The sequence below is a fragment of the Brachyistius frenatus genome, unplaced genomic scaffold (genome assembly GCF_029030835.1).
Source record: "Brachyistius frenatus isolate BFR_SWC_R1_liver_20210118 unplaced genomic scaffold, ASM2903083v1 Contig_97, whole genome shotgun sequence".
In the NCBI taxonomy this organism is placed as follows: domain Eukaryota; kingdom Metazoa; phylum Chordata; class Actinopteri; family Embiotocidae; genus Brachyistius; species Brachyistius frenatus.
The window spans coordinates 1,287,285-1,314,775 of NW_027210696.1; the positions used below are offsets into that span (position 1 = coordinate 1,287,285).

A 27,491-nucleotide genomic window follows, 5' to 3' on the forward strand; every position below is an offset into this window, starting at 1 on the left:
ACAACATAGTTAGCTCAGCATCAGGATGTAATTTATTAGCTAATGTAATACAACACCAGCCATGGCTGTCTCTGTTTCCCTGCACTGGACAGAGAAAACAGAACACAATGTTGTATTACACAAGAAGCACAAGGAACAGAGGAGAATATTGACTTACACAAAGGTCTGATTTTATTCCAAAAAAACCTGTTTATCCAATGTGACGTGACACTGATGTACCCCTGACTGGTGAAATGATTTACTTTTATTGCTGTCTCCTTTGCCATCTGTATCACTTCTCTTTAAATACAAGCCAGCAGCTGCTGGTCAACCAGACAGTGCTATTTTATTTGAACACTGGCCCTGCTGTGGGCACCAGGAATGCCTCAGAGTTATTTGAGAGCAGACATATAATTATACCATTAGACTGACAGTGATGCTTGCTTTGAAATACTATGGTTTTATTTTGCTTGCTCTAATCAAAGCTGATCTCAATTTCTGTTTTCGGGGGGCCGCAAACAGCTGCGACATCCGGATCGTGCTCTCCTCCCTTTCCATCCTCTCCTCCATTCTCTGTGTGAAACCAACTCATACAGGCGCCTGGTCAAAGCACACATGTGCTGACGTCACGCGGGCTGCTTGTGGGCTGACGTCGGTGTTCAGACTCAAGCCATATCAGAGGGGCGAATGGGCCCCAGTCAGTGTGGCTGCCTGGTAGCACGGTCCACAATGGCTCCTGTTCAGACCTCATGTCCCACAACCGCAAACAACGTGCGTGCGTGCGTGCGTGCGTGCGTGCGTGCGTGCGTGCGTACGTACGTACGTGAGCATGTGTCTACGCTTGCATCAACTCCCTCATGCCAGACATATCTGATGCAACAGCGGATCAAGGGATCAGTATGTCATTTCTGAGAATAGTCTTCCCTACATATCCATTCACTTTGGAAGAATGTGGGCTGATAGAGCCAGATGTGACTAGGCTAGCAGCTGCCCACAGCCTCTTTTTTTTCTGCCGCGTCATGTCCGGTGACTGGAAGAAGACAGGGGGACAGTAAGCTGATGGACGGACAGACAAGTTATTCCATCATTTCAGTTTATTCTGGAGGAAACTATTCAGTCCTTTCTTCCCTATCTTTCCTCCCCTAGTCTCCAACTCCACATTTCAGGGAGCTCAGCCTTTGGGATTGATAATGTGTCATTGGATCCACTAGTAGATCAATGGGCTCATAGCCCACTGGGGCCCGGCTACTGGCAATCCATCATCAGGGGTCACAACCCATTTAGCCCTGTCTCACAAGCACTCATTGACATTCAAGTGCCATGGTCAAACAGAGGGAGGAGAGCAGTGTTAAGTTATGTTAGTTGGCTGGCTGAATGTGGCATGATTTAACCGTTGAAGCCTCTCATGGGGCTACGACCTCAGCTTGTCAGAAGAAAGCTTTTTACCTTAACCACTCCATCCTATGTCTCACTAACACAGCTTTACCAGAGTCAATGAAACATTTATATCCAACGATAGTTCCAGGAACAGTCACAGTCCTTTTATCGGCTTAGATTTGTGTTCCTTAGTGAGTGAGTGTGGGCCTATTTACGTGCGTTTTTTTTTAACCCACATGAAATCACCTTCAGCCAATCATGCTGCAAATATGTGCCTTATTCCACTTCAAAGGGGAAAATCATCTTTGTCCTTGCTGTAGGGGACTAAAGCAGCATGTTTCCTAAATGACAGCACAGTAGCTCTGTAACAGCAGAGCGTCCATTGGGTCCAGGCTGTCACCTTTCAGTCAAGCTGTTGTCTGTCCTTCCTCTCACATCTGGATTCAATAGGAGCAGCTTCCTTCTCTGAAAGAGGGACACATAAATAGCCAGGCAGCCGTAACCACACCGTGCAGCACAGCCTGGATGTTAGTTCATTTGTTTACTGCTGTCCCAGCTCAGATATGGCGTCTGATATTCCTATCCCCCCTTGCATGCACCCCACCCCCGTGTCCCTCAGCTCCACCTCTGATCCTCCGCTCCCTGGGCTGTGGTGGTATGACTGACGCACATACACTAACTGCAGAACGCACGACCACACAGCTCTGTGCCCTTCTGTGGAAAGTCTGAGTGGAATGGGGCCAGGACTGAAACACAGGCAAGCAGAGGATGGGTGGTGGGTGGGCTGAAGGTGGCCTGCGTGGGCTGAAACCTGTGGGCTGAGGAGGGGAAACGCAATATCCTGGTTATAGCTGAACAACTAAATGTGCTGCTTTTATGAGAAATGGAGCACAGCAGCAATTCCTTTTCTAGTGCAGAGATTATATAACCATTGCATACCTTTAGTTTACAGATGCATACCTATGTGTACAGTGTATATAGCTACATCTGGTATCCTCGTTTGAGATGTATGATGTAGAAACAAGAGACATGCCATTGGTGAGGATGTGTATGAACCATAGATGTGGTTGACTTCTCCCTCTTATATCCTAATACTGACCCTCATCATGATGTCTGCCATATCTGTACGCTTGCCATTGACTTGACACATGCTCCTTTTGTGTGGCACATGTACATGTCTTACCACAGGACCCATGGACCCCCCCCCCACCCCCCACCCCGCCCCCACCCCTAAATTACAACTCAGGTGGGTCTGTTCAAGCTTTGCTGTGGCCCTTCGACCCTTCCTTGCTTGTCCCCTTGTCTGCAGAAGCAAAAAAAAGAGGGGAGGAGGAGGAGGAAGGAGGAGAGGCATGGTTGGTGTGTGTGTGTGTGTGTGTGTGTGTGTGTGTGTGTGTGTGTGTGTGTGTGTGTGTGTGTGTGTGTGTGTGTGTGTGTGTGTGTGTGTGTGTGTGTGTGTGTGTGTGTGTGTGTGTGCTCGCTCGTGTGTGCCTGTGTGGTGGGGGGCAACCGAAGCTCTTGCTTGAGTGAGTTTTAATTTGTGTGCTTATAGCAGAAGACACTACAGAGTGGTGGGGGGTGGGGGGGGGCTGAATGCATTGGCGCTCATGCTCATATTCACCTCAGACTGGCTACATGTGTCTCAACAACATGTACAAATAGACACACAGTTACACTTCCTTTTGCACCTGAATTGTATGAACGGCTCTGGCACTCTTTGTTTTCTCTCCTGTCTGATTGATCAGTTTATTAAACTCTGCTGAAGGCTGGAATGAGCTGCTCAGGGACGCAGTCCCAGTCTATTTTCCCTGCCCCATTTTGTTGCTTCTTTAACATAGATTGCAAAATGTTTGGGTATAAAAGGACAAAAGATCTCCTCCTATGTGTGGACCACAAAGAGCGGTGGAAAAAAGCAAATGTTACAGCAATGAATCTCATGTTGCTTTGAAAGCATGCCTGAGAGTCTGCTTGTGTGTCCTTGTGATGTGGTAAAACTGCAGAAACATGGAGGTTATGTTCCAAGGATGGAACTTGAGAATGTCCCCGCTCCCCTCTTGCTGGCCTCTGAGGAGGAGCCACCAGCGCTCACTCCTGCCCCCGCTCTGCTTTGCGCCTGCCTTTCCCTGCCAGACGCATAGCTTCAGTTTCTCTCCCAGGCCACAAGGGTATCAGGTTTGTTTTGGAGGCGATGGGGGCAGGAGGAAGGGGACAGGGATGAGGAAAGCTGGCATATGTGAGGAGGTGAATTAGGCGGACAAATCTTGGATGGAAATGGTTAGACAGGCAGAGAAGGGGTGCATGAAGAGATGTAAGGGAGGGGAGGGGGGGAGAGGGGGAGAAGAGAGAACAAACATGTCCCTCCTGGCCCGTTGCTGCCCCTGACCCCTTATCCATAAATTCCATGCCAGCAGCTGGAGTTGTGAAGCAGCCATTTTATGAATGAGGGTGAGAAGAAGAGAGCGAGAGATGGAGAGGAATAAGGAAGGAGAGAGAGTGCGAGGGGGAGGCGGGTCAGGTTGTGTTTTAGTGTTTGTGTGTGGGTGGGTGAGACTCGGCTCAGAGGCGCTTGTGGTGGAGTTGGTTATGTGTATGTGTGAGTGAGTGTTCGGGCTTTGTGTTTTGTGTTTTGTTCATGTCTCTGCGGAGACACTCTGCAGTCTGGAACAAAAGCCCAATTTGGGCTGCTCGCTTAGCAGCCACTGCAGATCAGTTGTCACAATGAGGAGTAACAGGCACACCTCGACACTTTTATAAAGTCTTTGCCAGCATAAGAGAAAAGAGATTTCCTGATTTTGCATGTTTATCCATGAGGTGTCTGTAAACATTGTTTTTATGCTCTCCTGTTGTCCCAGCCGCACCATGAAATCTACCCCACTGTTATTATTTTAAAGTGGAGTCTCAGGGGCTCATCAGACAAGTTCACTATAGTTTATTTGCACTGTTATTTCATTTAAGCTTTCCAGTAAGTACAAAACAATATGTATTTTTTTCTCTTCTCAGTTGTAATACTCGTGTTGTGTTTCCTTTCCTCAAAGGGGAGTGTTTGAGGTTACACATTTATTCGCATATTTATTTCCAAAACAGTTCGAAACATCTTCTTTTCAGTGGTAGTAGAGACAGTAATAATTTTTGAGATGGATCCGTTTCCTTTAGCTTCCTTCCTTTCTATTTGAGGATGCAGCAGTCAGTAGAATTGGAAGGTGTCCGGTAATATCTTCGAGACAACTGTATCCAGGCCATGATAGAATAGTTTATTTTTAAGTGAACACTGTTGCATTCTTCTTTTTGTTGTCTTTAAGGTCACTGAGAATGTGTCTTTTGTTCTCCTTTTCTGAGGAAGTGCATGGATGCTCTCAACACAAAGCGTTGAGCTGCCAACATATATTGATTCCTCGCTCCCATCACTAGCCGACTCCGTCAACCCTGCACTGGTGACACAATGATGGCACGGCCATCCTTCAGTCTCTGTGGGGAGTTAAGGACGTGCAGTGTGCGTCTCATCATGCATCTGTTTGATGTATGATGGACCAAGGGGAGTTTTGTGTCAAGCGAGAGCGGTCCACTCTTTCAGTTGCATTGCTCAGTATTGCTTTCCAAATAACTTATAGCTGTTGGTGAATAAGCCCACAGGACCTTTGTGAAAGCTGTGAGGCAGACAAAGATCCCCACAGGGAGTCCCACCATGTGAGCTCAGTTTAACTTGGTCCAGTGTTCGGCAGTGTTTTTCTTCCTTTGGCCGACATACTTTGATTTCAGCTTAAATCTACTTGATTCTAAATATCAAAAATATCATAAATATTTAACACTCCAGAAAGAAAACTGAAATTGGTTTCTTATGTTTTATAAATTAATAAACAATGGCTGATATTTAAGCGAACTAATTATGAACGAGGTCAGAGACAGTGCAACCTCTGTGTTGTCATGGTGATCCCCGCCCCCTACTGTCCTCCACAGAGCTGTAGGTAGCAGGTGCTATTAGCCAGTCAGTCACTCAGTCAGTCAGTGCTGGTCCTGCAGTGCTGTAGGTAATGGGAGCTGACACAGAGTGACATTGCAGACAGGAGGACATGCTGTCACTGCGGCTCAGGGACACGAGGACGTCCTCTGGTGTTGTTTACTCCTCACTGTGTACATTAACTCTGCTCATCCTGTCGGTGAAGCCAGCTGCCTTTTTCTGCTTTTTCTACTCTTTCTCCACCCGCACACTCCCCTACCCCCGAGGCTACAGAGAAGGAGCAGCTTGGCCTGGAGAAGATGCAAAACTCTGTTTACGCATTGGACGTGATCCGTGTCCAAGGTACATTGGGAACACATTTTTAAGGACAGGCTGAGCTCACTTGCTCTCAGGGCAACTTGGTGAACTTGTATTATGTCCCCCTCAGTGGACAGGCAACACACATGCATCAGGTGTGCCCACATGTAGAAGGAATGTGCTCCTGCAGGCAACATGGGGCTGGGAACAAATGCTGCAATGTTACTTCGATCTGACTTTCTGTCTGGTTCTCTGATTTTATACTGAAACAGCCCGTATCAATTATTTGTTTATTTGGATTTGAAAAATCGGTAAGCATAGGAATTTAATTATCCATTAATCACTTAAGTCACCAATAAAGCAACATTGCTAAAAATGCCTAGTAACAGCTGGAGCTGCCATTGTTTATTGTAAACTGAACATGTTTGGACTGTAAGGTGAACAACTCGAAGACCTTGGATTCTCTGAACATTTTGTTTAATATTTCTTGACATTTTATGTATACTTTCAAGGTACAAACAATTAATCAATGAATAAACACTGTAAAAGAATGGTAACACTTTATCTTTTCTAGGAAGTCTTCTGGAAATGACGATGTGATTTGATAATGTCCACGAAACTACTTTTCTTATTAAATCCAAGTGAATATTAATTATTAATTAATCATTGCAAACTTTAGTCTTCATATACAGTATGTTGAATAGTAAGCTTGCCTGTAGAGGTTTTGTTTTTTTGTTTTTAGCTTCTCAGACTAAAAAACTTTTGGAATTAATTAGTTGGAAGTGCACCACTTGAACATCAATTCTCATTTTCCATTTTCCTTATAATTAGTACAAATTATAGCACTTTCAAGAAATTATTCAGCAATTATGGACCCAAAGTGTAAAAAAAAAAAAAAATCAATTTCTTATTAAGGGAAATCACTAGTTGCATCCTTTCTCTGAAGTATTTCTCCCCATCTTTTCTACAAGAACCAAATAGACAAAAGAAGTATATGTGATGGCTGCTGCCTCTGTACAACCTTTTTCTGTCTAAGAGCTCAGCAGAGTACAGTGAGGCCCCACAGCAGTGGGCTAGTTAAGATAGCAGATAACTTGTGGGGCAATAGACTGTATAGTACACACAACTCCTCTGAGAGGGGTCAGGGCAGAGTAATAGAAGCTCTAATCAAACCACCACTAGACAAAGCAGTGCCTGGAAATTTGGCCACGGAAAAAGGCCTGGAGTCAGAGCCAGGACTTTGATGGCTTTCTTTTGAGTGGTTGTTAAAGGATATGGTCTCCTGTTTCCTGTGTTTGCTCCTTCTCGCTGTGTGTGTGCATGATTGATGGCTCATTGATTGAGCAGCGTGCTCCCGTTCCCACTCTCAGCCAGCTATCTGTCCCCTGGCAGTATGTAGCCAGCACCAGCTGTTCGAAAGTATGCGAGTGTGTGCACACATTGATGTTTGTCTAAGTGCATTCTGGTGGAAATCACTGATCTAGCAGGTATGATTCCTTTTCTCCCTTGCCATCTTCTCATCGTTTCATTGTTCATAAGTAAGCTCCAGGTAATGTGCAACTCAAAGCACATTCAGGTTTAGGCAATATTTAACACCAGGTCATGTCACTTGGTTAAGATAATATTGTATGAATGATCTAAGTGTGACAAAAGGCTCCTTGTATCATCATCTGCATGGTTTTTGGTGCAGTTAAATCCTACAATCTGTTACCAGACATAGGGATTTTTTTGTGAAACAGTTCCAGAGCGGCAGCAGTGCTACCACGGAACAGTAAATATAGCCTCAGGCCTTCCATTTGTTACAGTGTGTGATATTCAGTTCAGTGGCATTCAGACCAATAACAGCTTACAAGACATTTTATGAAATAGCTCTAATAAATTAACATCTGGGGACAGTAGTGATACAGTAGTTCTCAGGTAAATATAGAATCGGCACATTGTGTGCATGCAGTTTACACAGTTGGTGCAGTGTCCTCTTTAGATAGGCTGCCACACGTATGTCAGAGGAATACAGTGATCACTTAAGAAATGAGCATAAAGTGGGTGTGAAGTGATATGTTTGGGGAAACCCTCAGGCTATATGAAACTGAACTGAAGGAGTGATGAAAGGTCTGAAATATTATTATGAGAAATAACTCAGACTGTGAGAAAAGCTGAAGCTTGTTTGTGGTACTTTGTTGCTCATGTGCTGCGTTTTGTGTGCACTACGGATTGAAGGAGAATCTTTGTATTCAGATAATCTGTCTTCTTGTCTTAGGTGTATCAATTTCAAGGGTAACATTGCAAAAAATGCCTGTTCCCTGACCTTCTATGAGATACCATAGATTTTAGGTCATAACAAGGGAAAAAAAAAAGAAAAGGTTTGTGTTTACATTCTGAAAGGATGTGTGCAACATGTCTGCAGAGCAGTGTGCCTTTATCCTGTGTCTTAGGCCCCCTGTTGGTGCTGGAATACTGCTGCAGCCTGGTCCCTTGAGTTGTGTGAGGCCTGTAACAACAGGAAAACAAAAGCATATTTTCCTGAGCAGGGAGCGCCAAAGTGGGCCACACTGTTGTGTGCCCCGTGTCCCAGCTGAAGGAGAGGGTTGTCTGCAGCCTGGAGAGGAGAAAAAAAAGAGGAGGGGGGGAAAAAGCCCACTGTTTTTAAACTGTGTCTTTATGTCTCTCCTGACTGTGAGTGTGCCACGGCATTTCACAATGGAGGCCATTGTTTTGTTTGGGGGAGAAAGCGTGGGCATTTTGTTTCAATCATTTCTGGAAGTCTTATGTTTGACATGGTGGGGGCTTAGCACTTCCTGTGGTTGGAGGCAGGCTTGTTCTTTGTGCCCATTTCCCTGCCTCGCTACTGGCATCTGACTCCGCTGCCCTCCGTCTCATTTTTTGAAGGCTCTAATTTACTAATTTACTGCGTGTTTGGAGTTTTTTTTTTTTTTTTTTTTTTTTTCTCATGATGAGGCTGCAACTTTTTGGATTATCTTCAGTTTAGGAACTATTCTGCTCTGCCTGGTTGGCCTTGGCTGGAGGTGGTTTTGAGTCTCTGTGGAGTCCACGTACAATATAACATCCTTCTCCCCACAAACGCCCCCGCCCCATATTTCCTAACCGCTGCAGCATTCTCCCTGCAGTGCTATGATGACATTTCACCTCTCCTACGCGCACCGACTCCTCCTTAATCCGACTAAGAGCTAATCTCTCATGGAGGGATGCGATTCTGGACTGAACGCTGCATCTGACTGACAGAGCAGAGGAGTGTCAGCTGACTGGCTGATTTATACACACTTTCGTCACATTTCCTTGATCCTTTGCCCCCACTTCCATCAGACATGAACACCTGTCTGACACAGGGAAACATCCCTGAAGTTACGACCTCCTCAAAGAGCCACATTCTTCTGTCTTAATACAGAGGCTAAATAATGGTCTGATTTCTCTTCTTCTTCCAGCACATCTTGTTTATATTAAGCAAATATTTCTCAATAGGGTCTCTTTCCCTCTGCGTCTATCTCTCTCTTGCTTTGAGAATCCTTTGGTTTCATTACTGGAGACAGATCACAGCGAGGCGCAGCTGGTAATGGAGCTGTCTTCTAGAGAAAGTGTCAAATCTAAACTTTAACAATAACACATCATGAAGCATAATGCACCAAGCTAAATTCCCCACTTGGCTTGTGTTAATTAAGAAAGACTTGCTTTAGTTTTGGAGCTTGAAAAAATAAATTGTGGCATATGTGCAGTGTGTTTAGATTTGTGTGTGTGTGCATGAGTGTCTGTGTGTTGCATTCTGCTTCATGCTAACAGACCACACACTGACCCATCACAGAGCACATGGTGGACGTTAATGATAAGTAAGTGTGATGTGGCAGGGGGTGGACTGTGAGGAGTTTGCTCAACAGCCCTTGTGTGCATGCCACTTCCTGTGAGTGTCACACAAGGAGCATGTAGCTTCCACACGGACGGAAAAGGAAAATTCACACGCACTTCAAGACAGACAGACAGGATTAGCTAAGCCTTCCACACGCCACATGCCTTACATGCTTTAATAGTTCTTTCATCCTTCTTTGGTTTTCTTGCTCCGTCTTTCCCTCTCTACTCCTCGTCCCTCCTCCTGAAGGTGTTGAGGTCCCGAAAAGGGGCAAACGACTGTGTGTGTGATGCGACGAGAGAGAGAGAGAGAGAGAGAGAGAGAGAGAGAGAGGATATCTCCGCCCACCCTCGAAAGAGGACGTGAAAAATGGGGCTAGAACCATGATGTCACCGACAGCCAATAGGAAGTTTGGACAGGGGACTGTTTAAGGCCCATCAGCTGTCCTGCTCCATCCACATCGGCTGTCCTCTTCTGCTGTTGGTACAGTGAGTCCAGGCACAGCTTTAGCAGTACTCTGCCCCAACTCAGGCCACTGGCCTTTAGCCTCTGACCTTTGACTCGTGAACCTGTCCCGAGCCTCTATCTTCAAACCCCATACACCCAGTTCTCGCAGTTGATATACGGCGTATAAAGCTCCTGAACCCTTAGTTCATACTGTAGTTTATTTGCAACTGAAATTCTATCTTAAACCAAACATGGTAGAGATTAGGTAGGGGACTGCAGTTTGTCACTGCTATGGTTTCCACACTCTCTGTATCAAGCCTATGCTGTTTGTGTTGTTTGAGGCCAGAAGTGAATGGGAGACTTGCGTCATGGTAAAATCTAATTAACACTGAAACTTAGGTCGAAACTAAAGAGCTGTGTCTACTGAGCCAGTGAGTAAAACTCACTGAAGGTGACGTATCCCCCAATTTGTTCAGAAACTTGTAAACAGTGACGTGTCTTTTTTTATTTATTTTTTTACACTCCACTGCATAAGGCTTTGTGCAACCGGCATATTTGCTGCCGTTGTTGCCTAATTTCTAATGAGGATAAGCTATTACGAGTTCAGTATTTACTGCTCTATAACAGCTTTTTCGGGTAATAATCTGCCTCTACATTTGCCTGGTAACCCACAGGGAATAAAAGAAATGTTTAAGGTAATGTAGCTCCTACTCCTGGTATCCATGCACACTGTTTGAGGTGAAAAGATGAAATGAAAACCAGCTCCACTGTTGAAAGCTGGCAAACATTTCCCGTCATTGGTCCTCTTTGGCCTTATCAGTGTGCATGTCAGCAGTGAGAGCCTCTATTCTTCTGTGTTGTTCAGTCGGCCATTAAGTACCTGCAAGCTGCAAGCTTTTAACTCCAGATAGGAAATTGGCAAAACAAGCACGAGTTTCGTGTACTTAGGTAAACCCTTGACCGGCCTCTTTCATGTGAAATGAAGCTTTGTATTGGATCAATACAATAGTATTTTACTGTGATACTATCAGGGACTATGCTATCTTATCTGGCCATTACACTTGAAAGGATTTGCCTAAAGTCTCAGTGCAGGCTCTCCAATTGGAGAAAATAATCTCATTTCTTGTCGTAACAGATGTTAACTCCTGGCCCAACCGTCCCTGCTGAAACTCAGCCTAGTCCTTTTTTTTTAATTTTTTTTTTATAAAACAAGTGCCACTACACAAGAGCTACTGAAATTAAGGGAAGAAAAAAAGGAAACCCTAAATCCAGATGTCATATTTGAAGTGGCTAATGGGACTGACTGCACAGAACAGGCTCCACTGAGGTGCCACACAATGAGGTGTACATCCCAAAGAAAAGAGGGAGATGCACTGGAGAGATGGGCTAAGCAACAACATTTCATCGCAGTCTGTCTGTGTGTGCCAACAACCAGCCACTGTCATTTGAAAGACAAGGAAACTGCAGTCAAACAGACAGAGACTGCAATGTAAGCTATGTATGTGATACCACCCACCATCCACCAATTTTTACACACATTTATGTAGTGTAATAATTTCATGTAATTTCAGGATTTACTGGCCACTGGCTATTAGCTCAGTAATCATCTAATGGCCTGTTCAGTGTTTGCGAAGCACTCCACTTTAACCTGGTAGGAATGCTCGCAATGAACACACAACTCATCCCCACCAGCTTTTTAGCTCAAGGCAAATGTTGCTGCGTTTAATCAGGATTATGCCCTCCTTGAAGTCAAATGAAGATGTGTCATTTTGAATCCAGACATCATGCCAGCGGGGAGAATGTATGCCGGACGCCATGCCAGGATGAAGTCTGGGCATCGTGTGTCGTTAAGTTGTAGATGGTCATTTACAGAAATAGGCCTTGGCATCAGAACCACTACTATTCTGATGCTCTGATGATGATAGGCTAAGTTTGAGTACAGAGTAAAAATGTAACACAGGGTTCCGCACATGGTTGCTCGCAGCATTTCACTGGTCCTATAATCTTAAGAATCACATTTAAAAAAAAAGCTGTTTATTAAAGTGCTGTAGAGTCCGTTTCAATATGCTGAGAATCACAATTGGTCAATACGGCTGCATGTTCCTTTGGGCTCCAGCCTGTCTGGGGAGAGGTGGGCACACAAGCAGGTGTTGGACTGTGCCTGAAAACATCCAGCACCGGAGCCAAACAGAGCTGTAAATTGTTCAGTTAATCTGACCAGTTATGTTTTTGTTCCAGTGTTACGTAGTAAAAGTCTGTATTTGATGGATACCATGTACGCTTTATGTAACCGAACATTAGTCTTTAGTGATTGTCTTCATGCCTGTCTCCTCTATGTTAAAGGAGGGATTAGAGGGCAGTGTGTAGGAGACTGAAGGGATGTGAGGGCTTGACATGCTCTCACTAACCCCAACCAGTCACCCAGTTAGCCAGCCAACACAGCACTGCCAGGAAACATACTGTATTTAATGAAGCAGATCTGGGAAGTAAGGTATTTTTAGAAGCTGCTTTTAGTGAGAGGAAACACCTCAGAATCTGTTAAAAAAAAAGAAAAAAAAAAAGGGAAAAAGTATTCCCCAAAGTTGCCTTTCCCACACTAATGTCTATCTGCGCACCTGACTTAGCTTTTCACTTCCAGTGGCTGCACATGACATATTTCGGAAAATGTCTGCGAACTCCTCCCTTTACCAGATCAGCATTAGATACACATCAGGTGATGCATGCACTTGCCATTCATTGGGTAAGTCTTACAACACATTTATGCAGTAATACTTGATTTAGATGAGTCATTCAAAGTGGGGCTAAAATAATGCCCTGCCATTCATTTGTATGAAGACTCAGTGGGCCCATTTTTTACATGCCCTCCAAGTCATGACAGGCGCAATGTGTGTCCTCAGAATAAGTTGGCCTGATTTAATAAGGAAGTTTGCTGCAGAGGCCTGTCTTTATGCAACAAATAAGACTCCAGGGGGGATGAGCTGGGACTCTGGGACTTGGATCCTACTAGAAGTCAGACCCACAGGGGATTCAGAAGTTCATCTTGAGTCCAGACTACAGTATTAGGGTGTTTGATCCCCCTGATCAGTTTTACAGACCCTCTTATGTTCTTTTTTTCAGAAATGACTAGTACAATTAATCTGTTAGAATAGTTGCCAATTAATTTTCTAATGGAACTACTGACCATTCTTTTTGTCTACATACATTAATTGCCTGAAGCTACAATTACAGAGAACAGTTAATAGGATATGGTGTTGAAATACCTTAATGCTTAATGTTGGTGCATCCCTGCCTATCCTATAGTGGTTTCATTAACTAGAATATGGGCTTATGGCCATTATTATCTAATTATTAGTTGGAATGAATTCTGCCAAATAATATTAGAATATCCATGTACATTGTATTCATCATTGTGGGATTAAAATATCAGTTCAAATGGATTTTCTTACTCACTTTTTCCACTGTTTTTACTTGTCTCTAATAGCTTTCAGACTGTCCTCTACCTCTGCAGTGCTAAAAACACAAAGTTCTTACACATCTAATGGTGCTGCATACCTGTGTCCTTTTACTGAGTGCAATCAATCAACAACAAAGCAACAACAACAACAACAGCAGCTGCAGATTGAGCCAAGGCCTGAGGGCCGGAGGAAGGTGTGTGTGTGTGTGTGTGTGTGTGTGTGTGTGTGTGTGTGTGTGTGTGTGTGTGTGTGTGTGTGTGTGTGTGTGTGTGTGTGTGTGTGTGTGTGTGTGTGTGTGTGTGTGTGTGTGTTGTTGTTGTGACTGAATGCGAGTGAGGGGAAATGCCACGCATGCCTGAACACACAGACCAGCACATAGTTGTGTGAAAAACACATTGCTGTTCTTTAGAGGGCATGGGAGTGGAAGAGACCCAGAAACACTGGGATAGGGAGGAATGGGCTCACGCACACCTTTGTGTGCAGGCCTGAACAGAGATTTAGCGGAGCTCATCTGAGCCAGCTGTCTGCATGAGAAAATCACATCATGATGCCGAGCAGTGTTCCCCTTCTAAACAAAACCCCCTCTGATCAGCAGAACGGTCAGTCTTGTCGAGCACATACAGCCAGACACACTCTGTCTGAAAAGGTGAAAAACACCACTTTAGATTAGATCAGTTCATCCCAGCACTTGAGACTCTATCGCTGTACCAGTAAGACAGCACTGGAATCACTGATGCGGTTTGCCTTCGGCTGTGAGTGCAGGAAGCATCCTTTCTCTAGCTGCCTGGGCTGATGTGGTTTAAACAAGTGTCTGGAGTGATCCACTGGGGGCTCCCAGGGAGGATCGGGTTGCCGGATGAGGATGTGGCCTGATGGAGCTGCTGGGGAAGGGGGAGAAGGAGTGGAGAAGGGGGTGGGGGGGGTCAGCCTACGATCGGGGCTGCAGTAGCCCATGATAGGCCCGCAGTCTGCTACTGTACTTCTGTTCAGCTACTTTATTGTCTGCGCTCAGATCTGGTAACCTGAGCTCAACAGCTTTGACTGTGCAAAGAGTGGGAGGATTACTGTAGTGTGCAGCAGAGTGAATACTTTCATAAATGGAGGCGATGTAGAGATAAATTTAATTATATCCTAATGGAGCTATGGCCGCTTTTACATTGTAGAGCAAGGACAGGCGGTGTGATTGACACTTAATGTGCAGCTTCTACAGTAACCTCCTTCAAAATCATCAGTCAAAGCAATGCATGTGGTGGTTATGTGCTAATTATGCATGTGCAATATTTATAAATGCACTATGTCATGATAAATACAGTAAGTACACTCTTGTATTCAAACAAACTGTCTGTAAAATCACAGCCAGTTAAATGTCGCCTATTACTTTCCTGTCTATTACCTGTATTTTAATTTCATGCCGGCTTCTCTATAGCCCAATCAGGTTTTGTAATTTAGCTGACATTTCACTAAAGGGTCAGCACTCTTTACGGGAATAATCCCACTAAGGCTTGTTATTAAGTAAACTATGTCTCCTCTGGTTTTTCCTTAACTTATGGTTTCTCTGAATCCATGGAAAAGTCATGCTTAATCACTATGGTTACGACTCCCCCTCCCAATGCCTGCTCAAGAGAGGACTTGTTTACCATCTCTGCTCCAGACTCAATAACATGTCAATCATCGGGATTAGACCCTCCCCCGCCTGTCTGCTATTGGTCCAGCAGACTGCTGGCAGTTTAACCCCCACCCTCATCTTTTTAGACACCCCCACTTCCCTCGAGCCCCACTGTGAATAATGAATGATTTCCCAACTGTCTGTCACGCTTCCTACTTATCTTCAGTGACACAAGGAAAACATACTGATATGTTATGGAGAATGAAACATGTAATCTTTGATTAGATCATCTTTATGTTTCAACATGGCTGACACCTTTGGGCAGATTGGAAAAAGTTTATAATTTGACCATATTTCTTGTATTTTCATGCCATGCTTCATCGTCAGATGTGTCGGTGACCTGCTGGCAGTAAACATGTCACCAGCCTCCAAATGTAAACAGCGTAGTAGTCTACTTACACAGTGTGCTCTCTAGCAAATGGGACATGACTCGCATTCAGATGAAGAGTATTTCTGCACTGCAATCCTCTTCCTCTCAGGCACCAGTGTTTTTATTTTATTCCATAAAGTAATGCAGTTGCTTAAGAATCCAACTGTCAACCCTCCCACCCATCCTCCTACCACACACACACACACACACACACACACACACACACACACACACACACACACACACACACACACACACACACACACACACACACACACACACACACACACACACACACACACACACACACACACACACACACACACACACACACACACACACACACACACACACACACATTTGTATATAGAGACACACACATCATTCTGCAAGCAGACAGTGCTGAAATTTAGCCATCTTGTGTTATCAGATGGAAGCTGCTTTTTTGTCGATACAGACGGTGAGGGGAGGTGGGAAGCATTTTTGTAGGGCTGTGGGTCATATGACCCTGAACCCCCCTTGCATGTTGCATACAGAGAAGACAAGGCCAGCCTTGCAGATGAATACATTTCCCATAAAATACATTGTGGGCTCATATAATTTATTAAATTTTCAGCTCTATGTTCCTCTTCTCTTATCTCATATCCCTCCTCTATAATCATATTTGCAGCTAAAAAAACAAACTCTTCTCAGGTTTCTGTCGCAGTTCCTGAAGTTGTTATGAGGGATTAACATTCTCCCTGTTGAATCCTCCTCAGCCTGGAACATTCTGCAGATTCTCCACATAGCCCAGTGACTGAAGGGTACCTTCAGAACAAAAACAAAAACAAAAAAGCAACTTGTCTGTCCCTCAGCCTATTAGTGATGCCTCCTCCCTCTGCTGCTGTATTTAATGGTGATTGTAAGGATGCACCAGCCACTGAGAAGGGAGACTCCTGCGTGCTGACCGTTTCCTCGTTTACTATTGATGAAATGGGCCCAGCCAATCCTCGTGTCGCAGTGCTCTGGTGAACAGCAGGGGCAGGCTGGTGGTTGGCTGTATGGTGTCTGACCTGTCTGTGTTTACTCAGGGAAAAGAGCAGAAGGGAGGGGGGTTGTGTAACTACTGTATGAGATGAGCAACATTACAAACCTCCTTACCCTCACTCTCAGCAATTTGACTTATTTGACTCTGCAGCCCCAGATTATTGCCAAAGTTTTCGTGTCCACAGTTTGTTTCTGCAGTTTAGTCTCACAAGCCTTGTTTAATGTAACACAATGTGTGCTTAAATAGGGTCGCATCCCAACCTGCTGATGCCTCCAATTTATTCCTGCTCATATAATGCATCCACGCAGGGGACTACAAGGATGATGATGAGTTATCCTAAGAGGAGCCCCTTGTTAGGTGTCCCTCTCCTTTGAAGTAGTGGAAACCTACAATGCACTGCATAGCTATGTGTAGAGAGCAGCGGCGTGGAAATAGAGCCGCATTAAGAGCATCTATAAATAGGGGATTGTATCCTTGATACCACGGGTTGTTTGGTCATGCAGTGAAACCGGGTCGACTTATATGGATTTGAGGCAGCGATGCTCCCTCCCTCTGCTTTCCTCTGTTGGAAGGTATGCATGTTTGGAATTTTTCTTCATTGAGGAATCTGTTAAAATGATGCGAGAGGAGCAGACCTCCTCCAATAAGACTCATTAGAGTTTGCTTTGGCTGCCCCCTTTTGGTAGAATTCCAAGAAATTGAAGCCTCACATATGTTTCTCTCTCTCTTTCTTTTTTTTTCTCACTCTGCAAATGTGCAACACTAATCTGCCTGCTTTAAACATGCTAATGTCAGCATCATATTTCCAATCAAATCACAGCTGTTACGGTGAGAACCTGTGTGCGCGTGCATGTGTGGGCATGTGTGTGTGTGTGTGCATGCATGCGTGTGTGTGTTGGCATTTGATGCTGTAATTAAAAATAAAAAAGGTCTCTGCCATTTGTTTTGGACCTGATCCCGCATAGTTAGATACAATGTTGGTGAAGTACCACAGAGCCACTCAACTCCTGGTGAATAGCACAGGAAAGAACATATAGAGAAATACCCTGCTTACTTGTGCCGTCATGAAAATACTCCATTAACTGCTTTGTGATTTAATGGTCTGTCCTATCAGGAGGTTATTGGAAATGCCTTAAATCCAGTCGTGTCTTGAACAAAAATATTTTGTCAGTGATTTCTTTTTAAAAAGTTTTTTTTAAATTTTTTTTTTATTTAAGAAAATAAATATCTTTTTAAAATTTTATTGAATTAAATTTTTGTATATATATTATTGTTTTTATTTTTTAAAGGAAATATTCAGAGATATTTTCATCTCTTTTGTCATAGAATCCTGTGGGAATACAGACCAATTCACCTCTTCTCCTATTTGATTTGACTGAATGTGAGGCAAGTGTGAGAAGCTTTCTGGAGTGGGAGTGATCAGTATCCTTCCGTCATGAAGCAAGAGTGCAGTTGGCACTGTGTTTGCTTTGCTGCATTGCTGTACTGCACGTTCTTAACCTACACAGATGTTTTGTAAAGCAACATTAAATATTCATCAAGAGATTAGCCCAGCAGCCGGGTTCATTTTCTTGACTGATTTACAAATCAAGCAAAACGAAACGCTTCAAAACCTGCCTTTAATTTGAAAGTAAATAAACATGCAGAATACCTTTTCTTCTTTGTCTCTGGCACACACACATAATCACATACCAACATGCTACACACACACACACACACACACACACACACACACACACACACACACACACACACACACACACACACACACACACACACACACACACACACACACACACACACACACACACACACACTCAATCTACATCATTTGTACTCCAATAATAGTATCTGCAATGAGGACGACTGAAATAATATAAGTAATATAAGTAAGTCATTTGCGTATTGTCACAGTCTTGCAAATTATAATAACATACATGAAAGAGATTGGTAAAATGTGTGTGTGTGTGTGTGTGTGTGTGTGTGTGTGTGTGTGTGTGTGTGTGTGTGTGTGTGTGTGTGTGTGTGTGTGTGTGTGTGTGTGTGTGTGTGTGTGTGTGTGTGTGTGTGCACAATTCCTTTCAGCTCTGGCTTTGCACCAGGAGGCGGTTGCTAAGGAACGAGGAGTGCTGTGCCTTATTTCAGTTCAGTTCAGCGTAGTTCAGTTTTATTGCCCATGTGGGGAAATTTGTCTTGCAGCAATAACAAAGACCATAACAACAATAAATAGTAAACACTTAAGGCCCCCAAATATTAACAACACAAGGGTGTGGAGGCCAGCCAGAGCTTTGCTGTTTGGATAATTTCAATGCAAATAAGTAAGATTCAAGAACCAATTATGATGGATTTATTATACACATGAACTCTTGATTGAGCCTTTCCCAGAGCAACTTTTTATCTGGACAGAGATCCCTAAAACAACAGCAGAAAATACGTCACCAGGCCTTTAACAGTCGTTCATATAGATCCCCACACACACTCCTGGTGCCTTTTAATGTAGTGGACTCCTCTGAACCTAGGGCACCCTTTCCTGCAGTGTCTTAAGATTAGCTAACAGTGGGAAACCGCTGCTGTTTTTCCCAATGATCCTTTCTGTAAACAGGCTGTGCTTACAGCAAAGATGTTTTTGAACATTAAAAACAGACGCCTCCCTTTCGCCATTTTGATCCGTGTCACTGTTAATTGAAGATTAAGACAGATGAAAGTAGTACCAAACAAGCACTGATCTAATCTTCTTGTGTCTTATTAAACCTGAATAAGCACCTCCTGGTAACCCTTGTATTTTTTGTGTCAAAGTTTGGATTCAGAAAGATTTATTCTCCAGTGATGAAGGCGGATGATACGTTAAGGGTCATGTTGCAAGCTCTGTACGATAAATCTGACAGACTGTCAGGATGTACATCTGTCAAATGTACTATGTGTCTGTCCCAAGAAAAGGGAAAATGCTATGCGTTATTGATAACATATTGTTGTGTGTTTTGGTGTCTTGGTGAAGCCAGTCAACAGAGGAGCGTCTATGATTCATGTTGCTCAAACTTAATTTGAAACACCCAGTGCAATCATTTTCTGTCAATTTTTCTCACAGCCTGGAAAAATGGACAGTGATTCTTTCCTAGAAGATGTAGTAATAGTGGGAGTGAGAGTTTCATTTGAGATGCAGTTATTTTTGTTTTTGTCTAAACTTTAATGGCAAAGATGATTGAGTGCAAATATATTTGACAGATTTTTTTTTTAGCACCTCTTTTGTTGCCAGTTTGGCTTAAAAACAAGAAATGGGTATAAATGTGGTACCAGGACTTTGTTTTTGTCAAAGAATAAATGAAACTTTGGGTGCTGTGATGTTAGATGTGTTCATATTAAGGGAAGCGTTCTGTCCTTTGAGGTTTTAACCCTGGTGGCGCTCCATTTCCTTTGTTATGTTATTGTCCAGCTCTGTGACTCTGCTGGCTGATAAGATTTTTTGTAGCTCACTAGTTCTAAAACCTGACACCACCTCACTTGTTGCATTTACAGACCAGTAAAGCAAAACAAAAGACTATCAAAAACATCTTCATCCTTTCACAGCTCAGAAAAAAATCCACTATACAAGCAAATGTACAGATGTGATGGTGAAACAGTTACAGTGAAGTGTGGTTCTTATTTTCTTCATTCCTCATCCTTATAGTTCGGGAGGCAAGACACTCAACATAATGTAATGTAGTCCAGTATAACACCATGAGTTACCAAGACCTCAGTAATAAACATAGGTAATAAAACTTTGGGCAAAAATCTAAATACACTGGATTGCATTAGTTTGTGCAGTTATAAAGCGGCCAGGGAGTATACAGATGCAGAGACTGTATCGTATATCATACTGTAATATATTCGCTTTCTTGTCAGCAATCCTCACCTAGTTTTCATTATTTAGCATGTTCTGAAGGTAGTCTACATTTCTCTCTCTCTCTCTCTCTCTCTCTCTCTCTCCATCAGTATGCCCAGGACACTGCAAGCTTGCCTGTACAGACAAAGAGGAGTGCTGCCACAGCCAGTGCCTGGGTAGCTGCACCGAACCCAACAATGACATGTCCTGCTCCGCCTGCCTCCACTACTACCACGAGGGTCGGTGTGTGCCAGACTGTCCGCCTGACACGTACAAGTTTGAGGGCTGGCGCTGCATCACCATGGACCTGTGCTCGCAAGTGCACCTGCCCAGCGATACTCACTTTGTCATCCACGGCGGAGAGTGTATGCCCGACTGTCCCTCTGGCTTCACACGCAATGACACTAATCGGTAAAGACGTACCCTTCACTCCTAGTTTAGGTTCTGATTATTTGAAAATGCCACGGAAGGTGACACACTGAATGTACAAATTATGTGGAAGAGCTCCTTGTTATCTATATTGAATAAATCCTATCAAATTATGTCTAAGGTTTCTTAAGCCTAAATATTATTTTTCAGTGTTCTGTATTTGGATTTCTGTGGGATCATTACATGATCGTTTTCACAGGGAGTACCACAGGTGATGGTATTATTTCCTAGTTAATTTCTGTTGTGCTCTGTGTCTATTCTTTAGTATTCACATATGCTAAAGCAGCTTTTATTCACTGTGCATTATGCATAATGAATTCATGTGCATGCAATATTCTTGAGCTGAACTTTACCTGACCTCACCCTTCACAAGTTCCTTTTTTTTCAAAGTAGGTCTGAAAACTGTAAGTGCCAGAGGTTCAGAGTATGTCAGACGATTAATGATTCAAGTTGAGACTTTCCCAGACTATTTAGAAAGAGTGAAATGTTCTCAACATAGCGCCTTGTTTTCAACACTCACCACTGGTAAATTGTACAGGCCAGCACTCAAAGGTTTTAAGAAGAGAGTCGGCTGAAGTGCCTTCACGCTTCCTCCACTTGACATTTCCTGTGTTTGATGCCAACCTAGGATAAGAAAACTTTTTTGTTCACAGTTTTCCTCTCTGATTTATCTTGTCAATTCCCTAACGTTTCCGTGCAGACTGACTGCTAGCGGATATTTTTTGGCCATACTGCTGTTGTTTTGTCTCTGAGGTCAACACAACGAGTCTCTTTCTCACGAAACAAGAGTTCAGTTGAGGGCCCATAAAAGAAAACTATCCAGGTCACCTTGTATCATGCTCTGAATTTATTTGCCTGCATCCTCTGGAATGCTTGGGAGCTTGGGAGTGGACAAATTATTTTAGGGTGAGGTACAAAATTTCGCAAAAGTTTTTGCTCATCCTTTGACAGTTTTGACCCCCCGCCCCACACCCACACTCCCCTGTTTCCATTTCTCTTCTTTCTCATCCACTCCTTCCCTCTGCTTCTACTTCTACACAGTATGTTATGCAGTGCTTGCAATGGCCTGTGTGATAAGGTCTGCACGTCCCCTGTCATCGACTCTGTGGATGCTGCTCAGTCCCTGAAGGATTGCACCGTCATCGAAGGCATTCTGGACATCAACATTCGACGTGGAAGTGAGTACGGCAATACTCAGAAGGCCATTGCTTTTAGCACTACAGATACTGTACATTTTTAAGTGTAACCTAGCTTAGCAAGCTACACTACAATACATTCCAGGAATTTTTTGTGAACTAAACTACATCCGCTGCAGCTAAGCAGATTATACACGCGAGGAGCGCTCTGCTCTCAAACTGGTGAACACTAGCCAACAGAATATTTAACTTGGCTAAAATCTGCTATACAGTACTCTATAGTAATCCTTTCCCGACTGCAGTACGCAGACTTTATTACAGCATGTTGCACTTGACTGCCTTTTATTATGATTAGAGAGATAGTGAAGGCAGAAGAGCCTGGTGGTCTAAGCTGGTGGGATGCACTGAGGGTCACAGAATCAACATTATATCTGCTTCCTGCACTCCAACCTAATTATCACATTATGCTGTAATGCTGTTTATTTGCTCAGTCGACAGGGTGGCTCACAAGCTAATCTCCACATATGATAACGCTTATACAATTGAGTGCACATGAGGACATGTGCATTAAGGGCTAGTCTGTGTACCATAGTAGCAGTACAGGTCCCGTATTTTTGTTTTTGTTTTGTATTTCTGTGTGATTGTGTGTGTTTTTGTCTCCTGTCCCCAGATAATATAGCTTCTGAGCTGGAGAGCTTCATGGGATTGATCCAGACAGTGACGGGCTATGTGAAGATTCGACACTCCCACGCACTTGGCTCGCTGTCCTTCCTCAAAAGCCTCCGTTACATCAATGGGCAGGAACTCATCGACAAGTATGGCCTATCTGCACTTTTTTTGGGCCTGTGAACATGTGCATGTGTGTAGTGACAGAGAATTAGAGGACATCAGCAAAGCACAGCCTAGCTAAAAGCATATTTTTGAGTCTCTGCTGTAGATATTGCAGATTCCCAGATACTGCAGATATCAGATATTTTAAAACGTCATGCACACACGCCAGATAAGTGACTGTGGCTACAAAGCTGAATGAAAAGTCTCAGGTCCATTTGTGTTTTCACTATGATATCACCAGCAGCCTAAGATACGAGGGAATGTTTTTTTGGGGATGGCCAAAGGGGTCATGGGAAAGCCTGTCACCCCTCTTGTTATCATTTCTCCCGGGGTTAAGTTACACTCAGAGGAATGCTGTCGAGGATGGCAGGCATTCCTTACGTTCTGGAGGTGTGTTACTTGGACTGCTGGAGCTAAGACTCTTAGCACGACACTGTTTCTGCTTCATCACCTAATCTGTTCAAATGCAGGCTCATTATCAAACAGACACACAAACCTGAGCCCACGTTGTGTCCACCTCTGTTAGTGCTTAGCGCTGCCTCCAGATGGATAAAAAAACATTTTTTTAACTACACTTCTGGCAACTAGAACTCCATGAAACATGTTCTCACTCAATAAACAAATCTTCCTTGTGTCAACAATAGAGGATATGTTTGTAACCTTCTTTTCTCCATTACCAGCATGTACTCGTTCTCCGCCATCAACAACCAGCATCTGCAGTACTTGTGGGACTGGAGTCAGCACAACCTGACCATCCGGGCTGGACGTCTCTTCTTCCGTCGGAACCCTAAACTCTGCATGTCGGAGATCCACACGATGTGGGAGAAGACGGGCATAGCTGTGAAGCCAGAGGAGGGTGATTTCCGCAACAACGGTGAAAGAGCGAGCTGTGAGTATATTCACGTCAATTTCATTCTAAAGAGCCATGAAATGTTATTCTATCTTCGTACAAATGACTCACTGAAGGACCTGCTCTGTTGTGACAGGTGAAAGCCATATCTTGAAGTTCAAGTCCAACATCACATCAAGTCATGCAATCAGGCTGACATGGGAGCGCTACCAGCCCCTGGACTATGCAGACCTTATCAGCTTCATAGTCTACTACAAGGAGTCGTGAGTAGTCAGAAGAGAAACGGCGTTTTAACCTCTGTACAGACCGTCATATCTAAAAGAGGCATGATGGATACGGACGGAAGGTTTTTTTTTCAAACAAAAATCTGTTGTTTTTGACGTGTAAACTGAAAGTCTCCAAATTAGACTTAATTTTTGTAAACAAAAACAATTTAAAAGATCATATATGCTTATTTGACCTCAATTGCTTCTATCTGTATGCTCTTCATATTAATGCTAAACATTTTACAAAGACAGTGTTTCAGCTTTTGAATTGGCTTCCTGCCTTTGACATACGTAGATTTTAGATGACCAATGGAAGAATTTTCTCACAAAACAATTAACCAAACTTAAAACATCACAACATCTGTATCTGCTTATTGCTTGAGGTCTTGGTTTGATTACTTGTAAAATTATTGACATGGTACAAAACAAAGCAAAAAGCAAATGACAAAACAATCAAACATTTAATGGTGTGCTTTGGAAAATAATAAATAGTATAACGTGTGCAACATTCGTAAGTAGAGTTCCAACATGACCTAGAATGTGTTTTACTTTGATGCCAGTGGTCAGTGTTCATTTGAGGTTCCAAACAAATTTTTTGTAAATAAATTACATGTCATTGTTTGAATTTTTGTGCCTTTTCCAGACCTTTCCAGAACATCACAGAGTTTGACGGCCAAGATGGTTGTGGCTCAAACAGCTGGCACATGGTGGACGTGGATCTTCCGCAGGATAAAAACACTGACCCAAAAGTCAGTCTTCCACACCTTAAGCCCTGGACCCAGTATGCTATTTTTGTGAAGGCTATTACCCTGCAGGTGGAGGACAAACACATCACTGGGGCAAAGAGTGATATTATTTACATTCGCACACGCCCATCATGTAAGTCTGACCATTAATCTTTGGCACCAGTGCTGTAGTTCCTGATGCTGGTTTTAAATGATTAATGAGGCAGCCTCCCCTGTCACTACTGTATGTAATTCCATGTACATATTTGAATAATTACATGTCTTGACTTTGGCTCTGTTACAGTGCCGTCTATGCCCAAAGATGCCCGTGCATATGCCAACTCCTCAACCAAGCTGGTGGTGAAGTGGTCACCTCCAATGTTTCCCAATGGCAATCTGACTTGCTACCTGGTGCGCTGGCAGCAGCAACCCGAGGACAGGGAGCTCTACCAACATAACTACTGTTCCAAAGGTCTGCATTACACATCATTATAAGACGATCAACATCTTTTTATTTGCCACTGATGAGTCCTTCATTTAAGAGTTTGTCAACAGTTTGTCATTTTGGAAAATGTGCTTTTTTTGATCATCTTATCTTACCTTCAAAAAGCTAATAATCGTGTTTCCCAAAATGTAAAATTACACTTTATATATGAAGATACAACACATGAAACACTTTGGGAATGCAGAATGCTGCCCCTCACTAAACAGTCCTTTGTTCTGGTTTTTGGTTTGATTCCTCAAACAGAGCTGAAGATCCCCATCCGGATCTCAGCGACAGGGCTCACGGACATGGAAGAAAACACCAAGCCAACCAAGTCAGACTTGGCAGGGGCAGAGAAGGGCCCGTGCTGTGCTTGCCAGAAGACGCCTGAGGAGAAGGACCGGGAGAAGGATGACCGTGTCTTCTTTAAAGTTTTTGAGAACTTCCTCCACAACGCCATTTTTCTGCCGAGGTAATGTAAAACAGAGTGGAGGTGTGACATCAGCCTCCTTAAACTGTTTTCAGGTTCTGCTTGGTGCCTCCTTTCATGTGGAGATGGCCATCAAAGAGCTGAACTTTTTAGCCTTGATTGGTCAAAATGAGGGCTGAGGTGGTGGCCCCGGTGTAATGGCTCCTCCGCGGGGCTGACGGGATCTGAGGCGCGGGGGCGTGGATGGGACCGGACGGGGGCTGAGCCTGGCTCGCTGGGCTCGGCCCTTTTGTCGGGTGGAGCAGATGAGGAGACATGCTGAGTAGGGATCCAAAGCCTTCTTAGCGCTCTTGTGGCTTTCTGTTGCTGCGGCAACAGTGGCACAGGGGATGTTAGGACCTAACAGGCAGCAATTTAGGCAACACAAACAAACCCAGGAGAGAGATGTGATTAAGGAGTCTGAAGGGCCTGGCTTGGCTGCACGCTAGCTGCTTAGGCTTTTGTTCCCCACAATAGGGACTGACATCTGTGTTGTGTTATCATTTAACTTGCTCGTGGCGATGTATGTTTCACTGTTTCAAAGACTCCAGCTCTGTTTTCTTCCACATTTCTCCCACACAATCTTTGCATTTGTGAACATTCTGCCTCACCGTGCGATCCGTCACCGTAAAATATGGAAAACTTTGATGTACTTGTTGCTTCTCGTGAAGAAAAGTTAAATATCTGCTGTCTTATGAATCCATATCTTTAAATGATGAGCATCCACAGTTCAATCAGTCAAACAGCATTTCTCTCCCCTTGTTTTCTTTCACAATGTTTTCATGGAATTGGATCAATATATCAATGGAGATCACCTTTTTTTTAATTGTAATTGATCTCATCTGTCCCCCTCCTCCTCCTTTCTCTGGCTGTGTTGATTTGTTACAGTATAGCTGTCAAGGAAACTATCAGGTGGCAGGTCCCTGGCCTGCAGCAAGGGGCTCAGCCAGTGTATGCACAGACTCTCCAATGTAACACAGCCAGCATTATTAGAAACTACTTCAGGGAAAGGCCTTGAAAATCAGAGCGTTTCTTTCTTTTCTTTTTTAACAAAGGTTCAGGGTTTAGACCCAGGGTGAGGGGAAAAGAGGGTGAGTGAAAACAGAAACAGAAAGAAGAGGAAACGTTTTCCATTCTGTCCCCCTCGACTCGGCACTCCACTCTCCTCCTCCCTCTTGCACGTTGTCTTTGTCCGAGACTTTTTTTTTTTTTTCTGGAGTGAGACAGCTGCCAGGAAATGTACAGTGAACCCATCTGGAATTTAAATGAATGAGGGAAGAGCCCCATCAGCACTAGAAGACAAAAAGAAAGTAAGGAAGTAAGGCTGGAGGAGGGTGGCTACACAAAGAGGAAGGGCTGCCAGCATCTGTTTAGCAGACCTTGTATGTTGTATGATGCAAAACCTGTCATCAGCTGACTGGAACATTTACTGTAATCACCTGCTGTTGAAACTCATGATGAACACATACATTAATTGATAGGGACTCCCTGGAAGTTACCTCTCCTTCCATTACATTCCAGAGATCTGTCACTCTTCTTCGTGAGCTCGCTGTGCTGTATGTGTTGCCAAGCACTAATAATGCACCCTAATCGCTACAGACTGGATGCGTAGTCACGGCTTTCCTCTCTGGTTTCCATTGCGTAAAGGTAGATCTTTTTTTAGCCGGCGAGGTCAGGACCCTAACTGTAGTAACTCACGAGCTGTACGGCGTGCTTCAGTCAGCTGATGAGCCTTTTCACAGTGGTATGACTGCCCTGCTCATTCTCATGCTCTTACACAGACATTACAGAAGATCCTACAAATTGTCCTTCATCTAGCCTATGCTACTTTCTACTCGGACTCATGCCTCTGTGTCTGTCCTCGCCACTCTGCTGTCAGTCTTCATATATTTTGGATGTATTGTCAGTAGTAACTGAAGTGCTGGGCTCTGCTTTGCTGGACTACACCAGTTATGAATGTCAGAGAGGAATGTTGACATGACAGTGCGACTGGTCTTTCCCACGTATCCCTCA

The 27,491-nt window shown here is 43.8% G+C and overlaps 1 protein-coding gene across 2 annotated transcripts in view; it reads left to right on the top strand.

Moving 5' to 3' along the window:
• Nucleotides 1–27,491, top strand: part of igf1ra (insulin-like growth factor 1a receptor) — a 70,746-nt gene that overhangs the window by 30,599 nt on the left and 12,656 nt on the right. For both annotated transcript variants that reach the window (XM_069711097.1, XM_069711098.1), the window contains exons 3-10: nt 20,399–20,699; nt 21,759–21,895; nt 22,524–22,668; nt 23,365–23,573; nt 23,671–23,797; nt 24,444–24,679; nt 24,830–24,997; nt 25,274–25,481. In XM_069711097.1, coding sequence (XP_069567198.1) covers nt 20,399–20,699; nt 21,759–21,895; nt 22,524–22,668; nt 23,365–23,573; nt 23,671–23,797; nt 24,444–24,679; nt 24,830–24,997; nt 25,274–25,481 — 1,531 coding nt within the window. The remainder of the gene's footprint in view (nt 1–20,398; nt 20,700–21,758; nt 21,896–22,523; nt 22,669–23,364; nt 23,574–23,670; nt 23,798–24,443; nt 24,680–24,829; nt 24,998–25,273; nt 25,482–27,491) is intronic.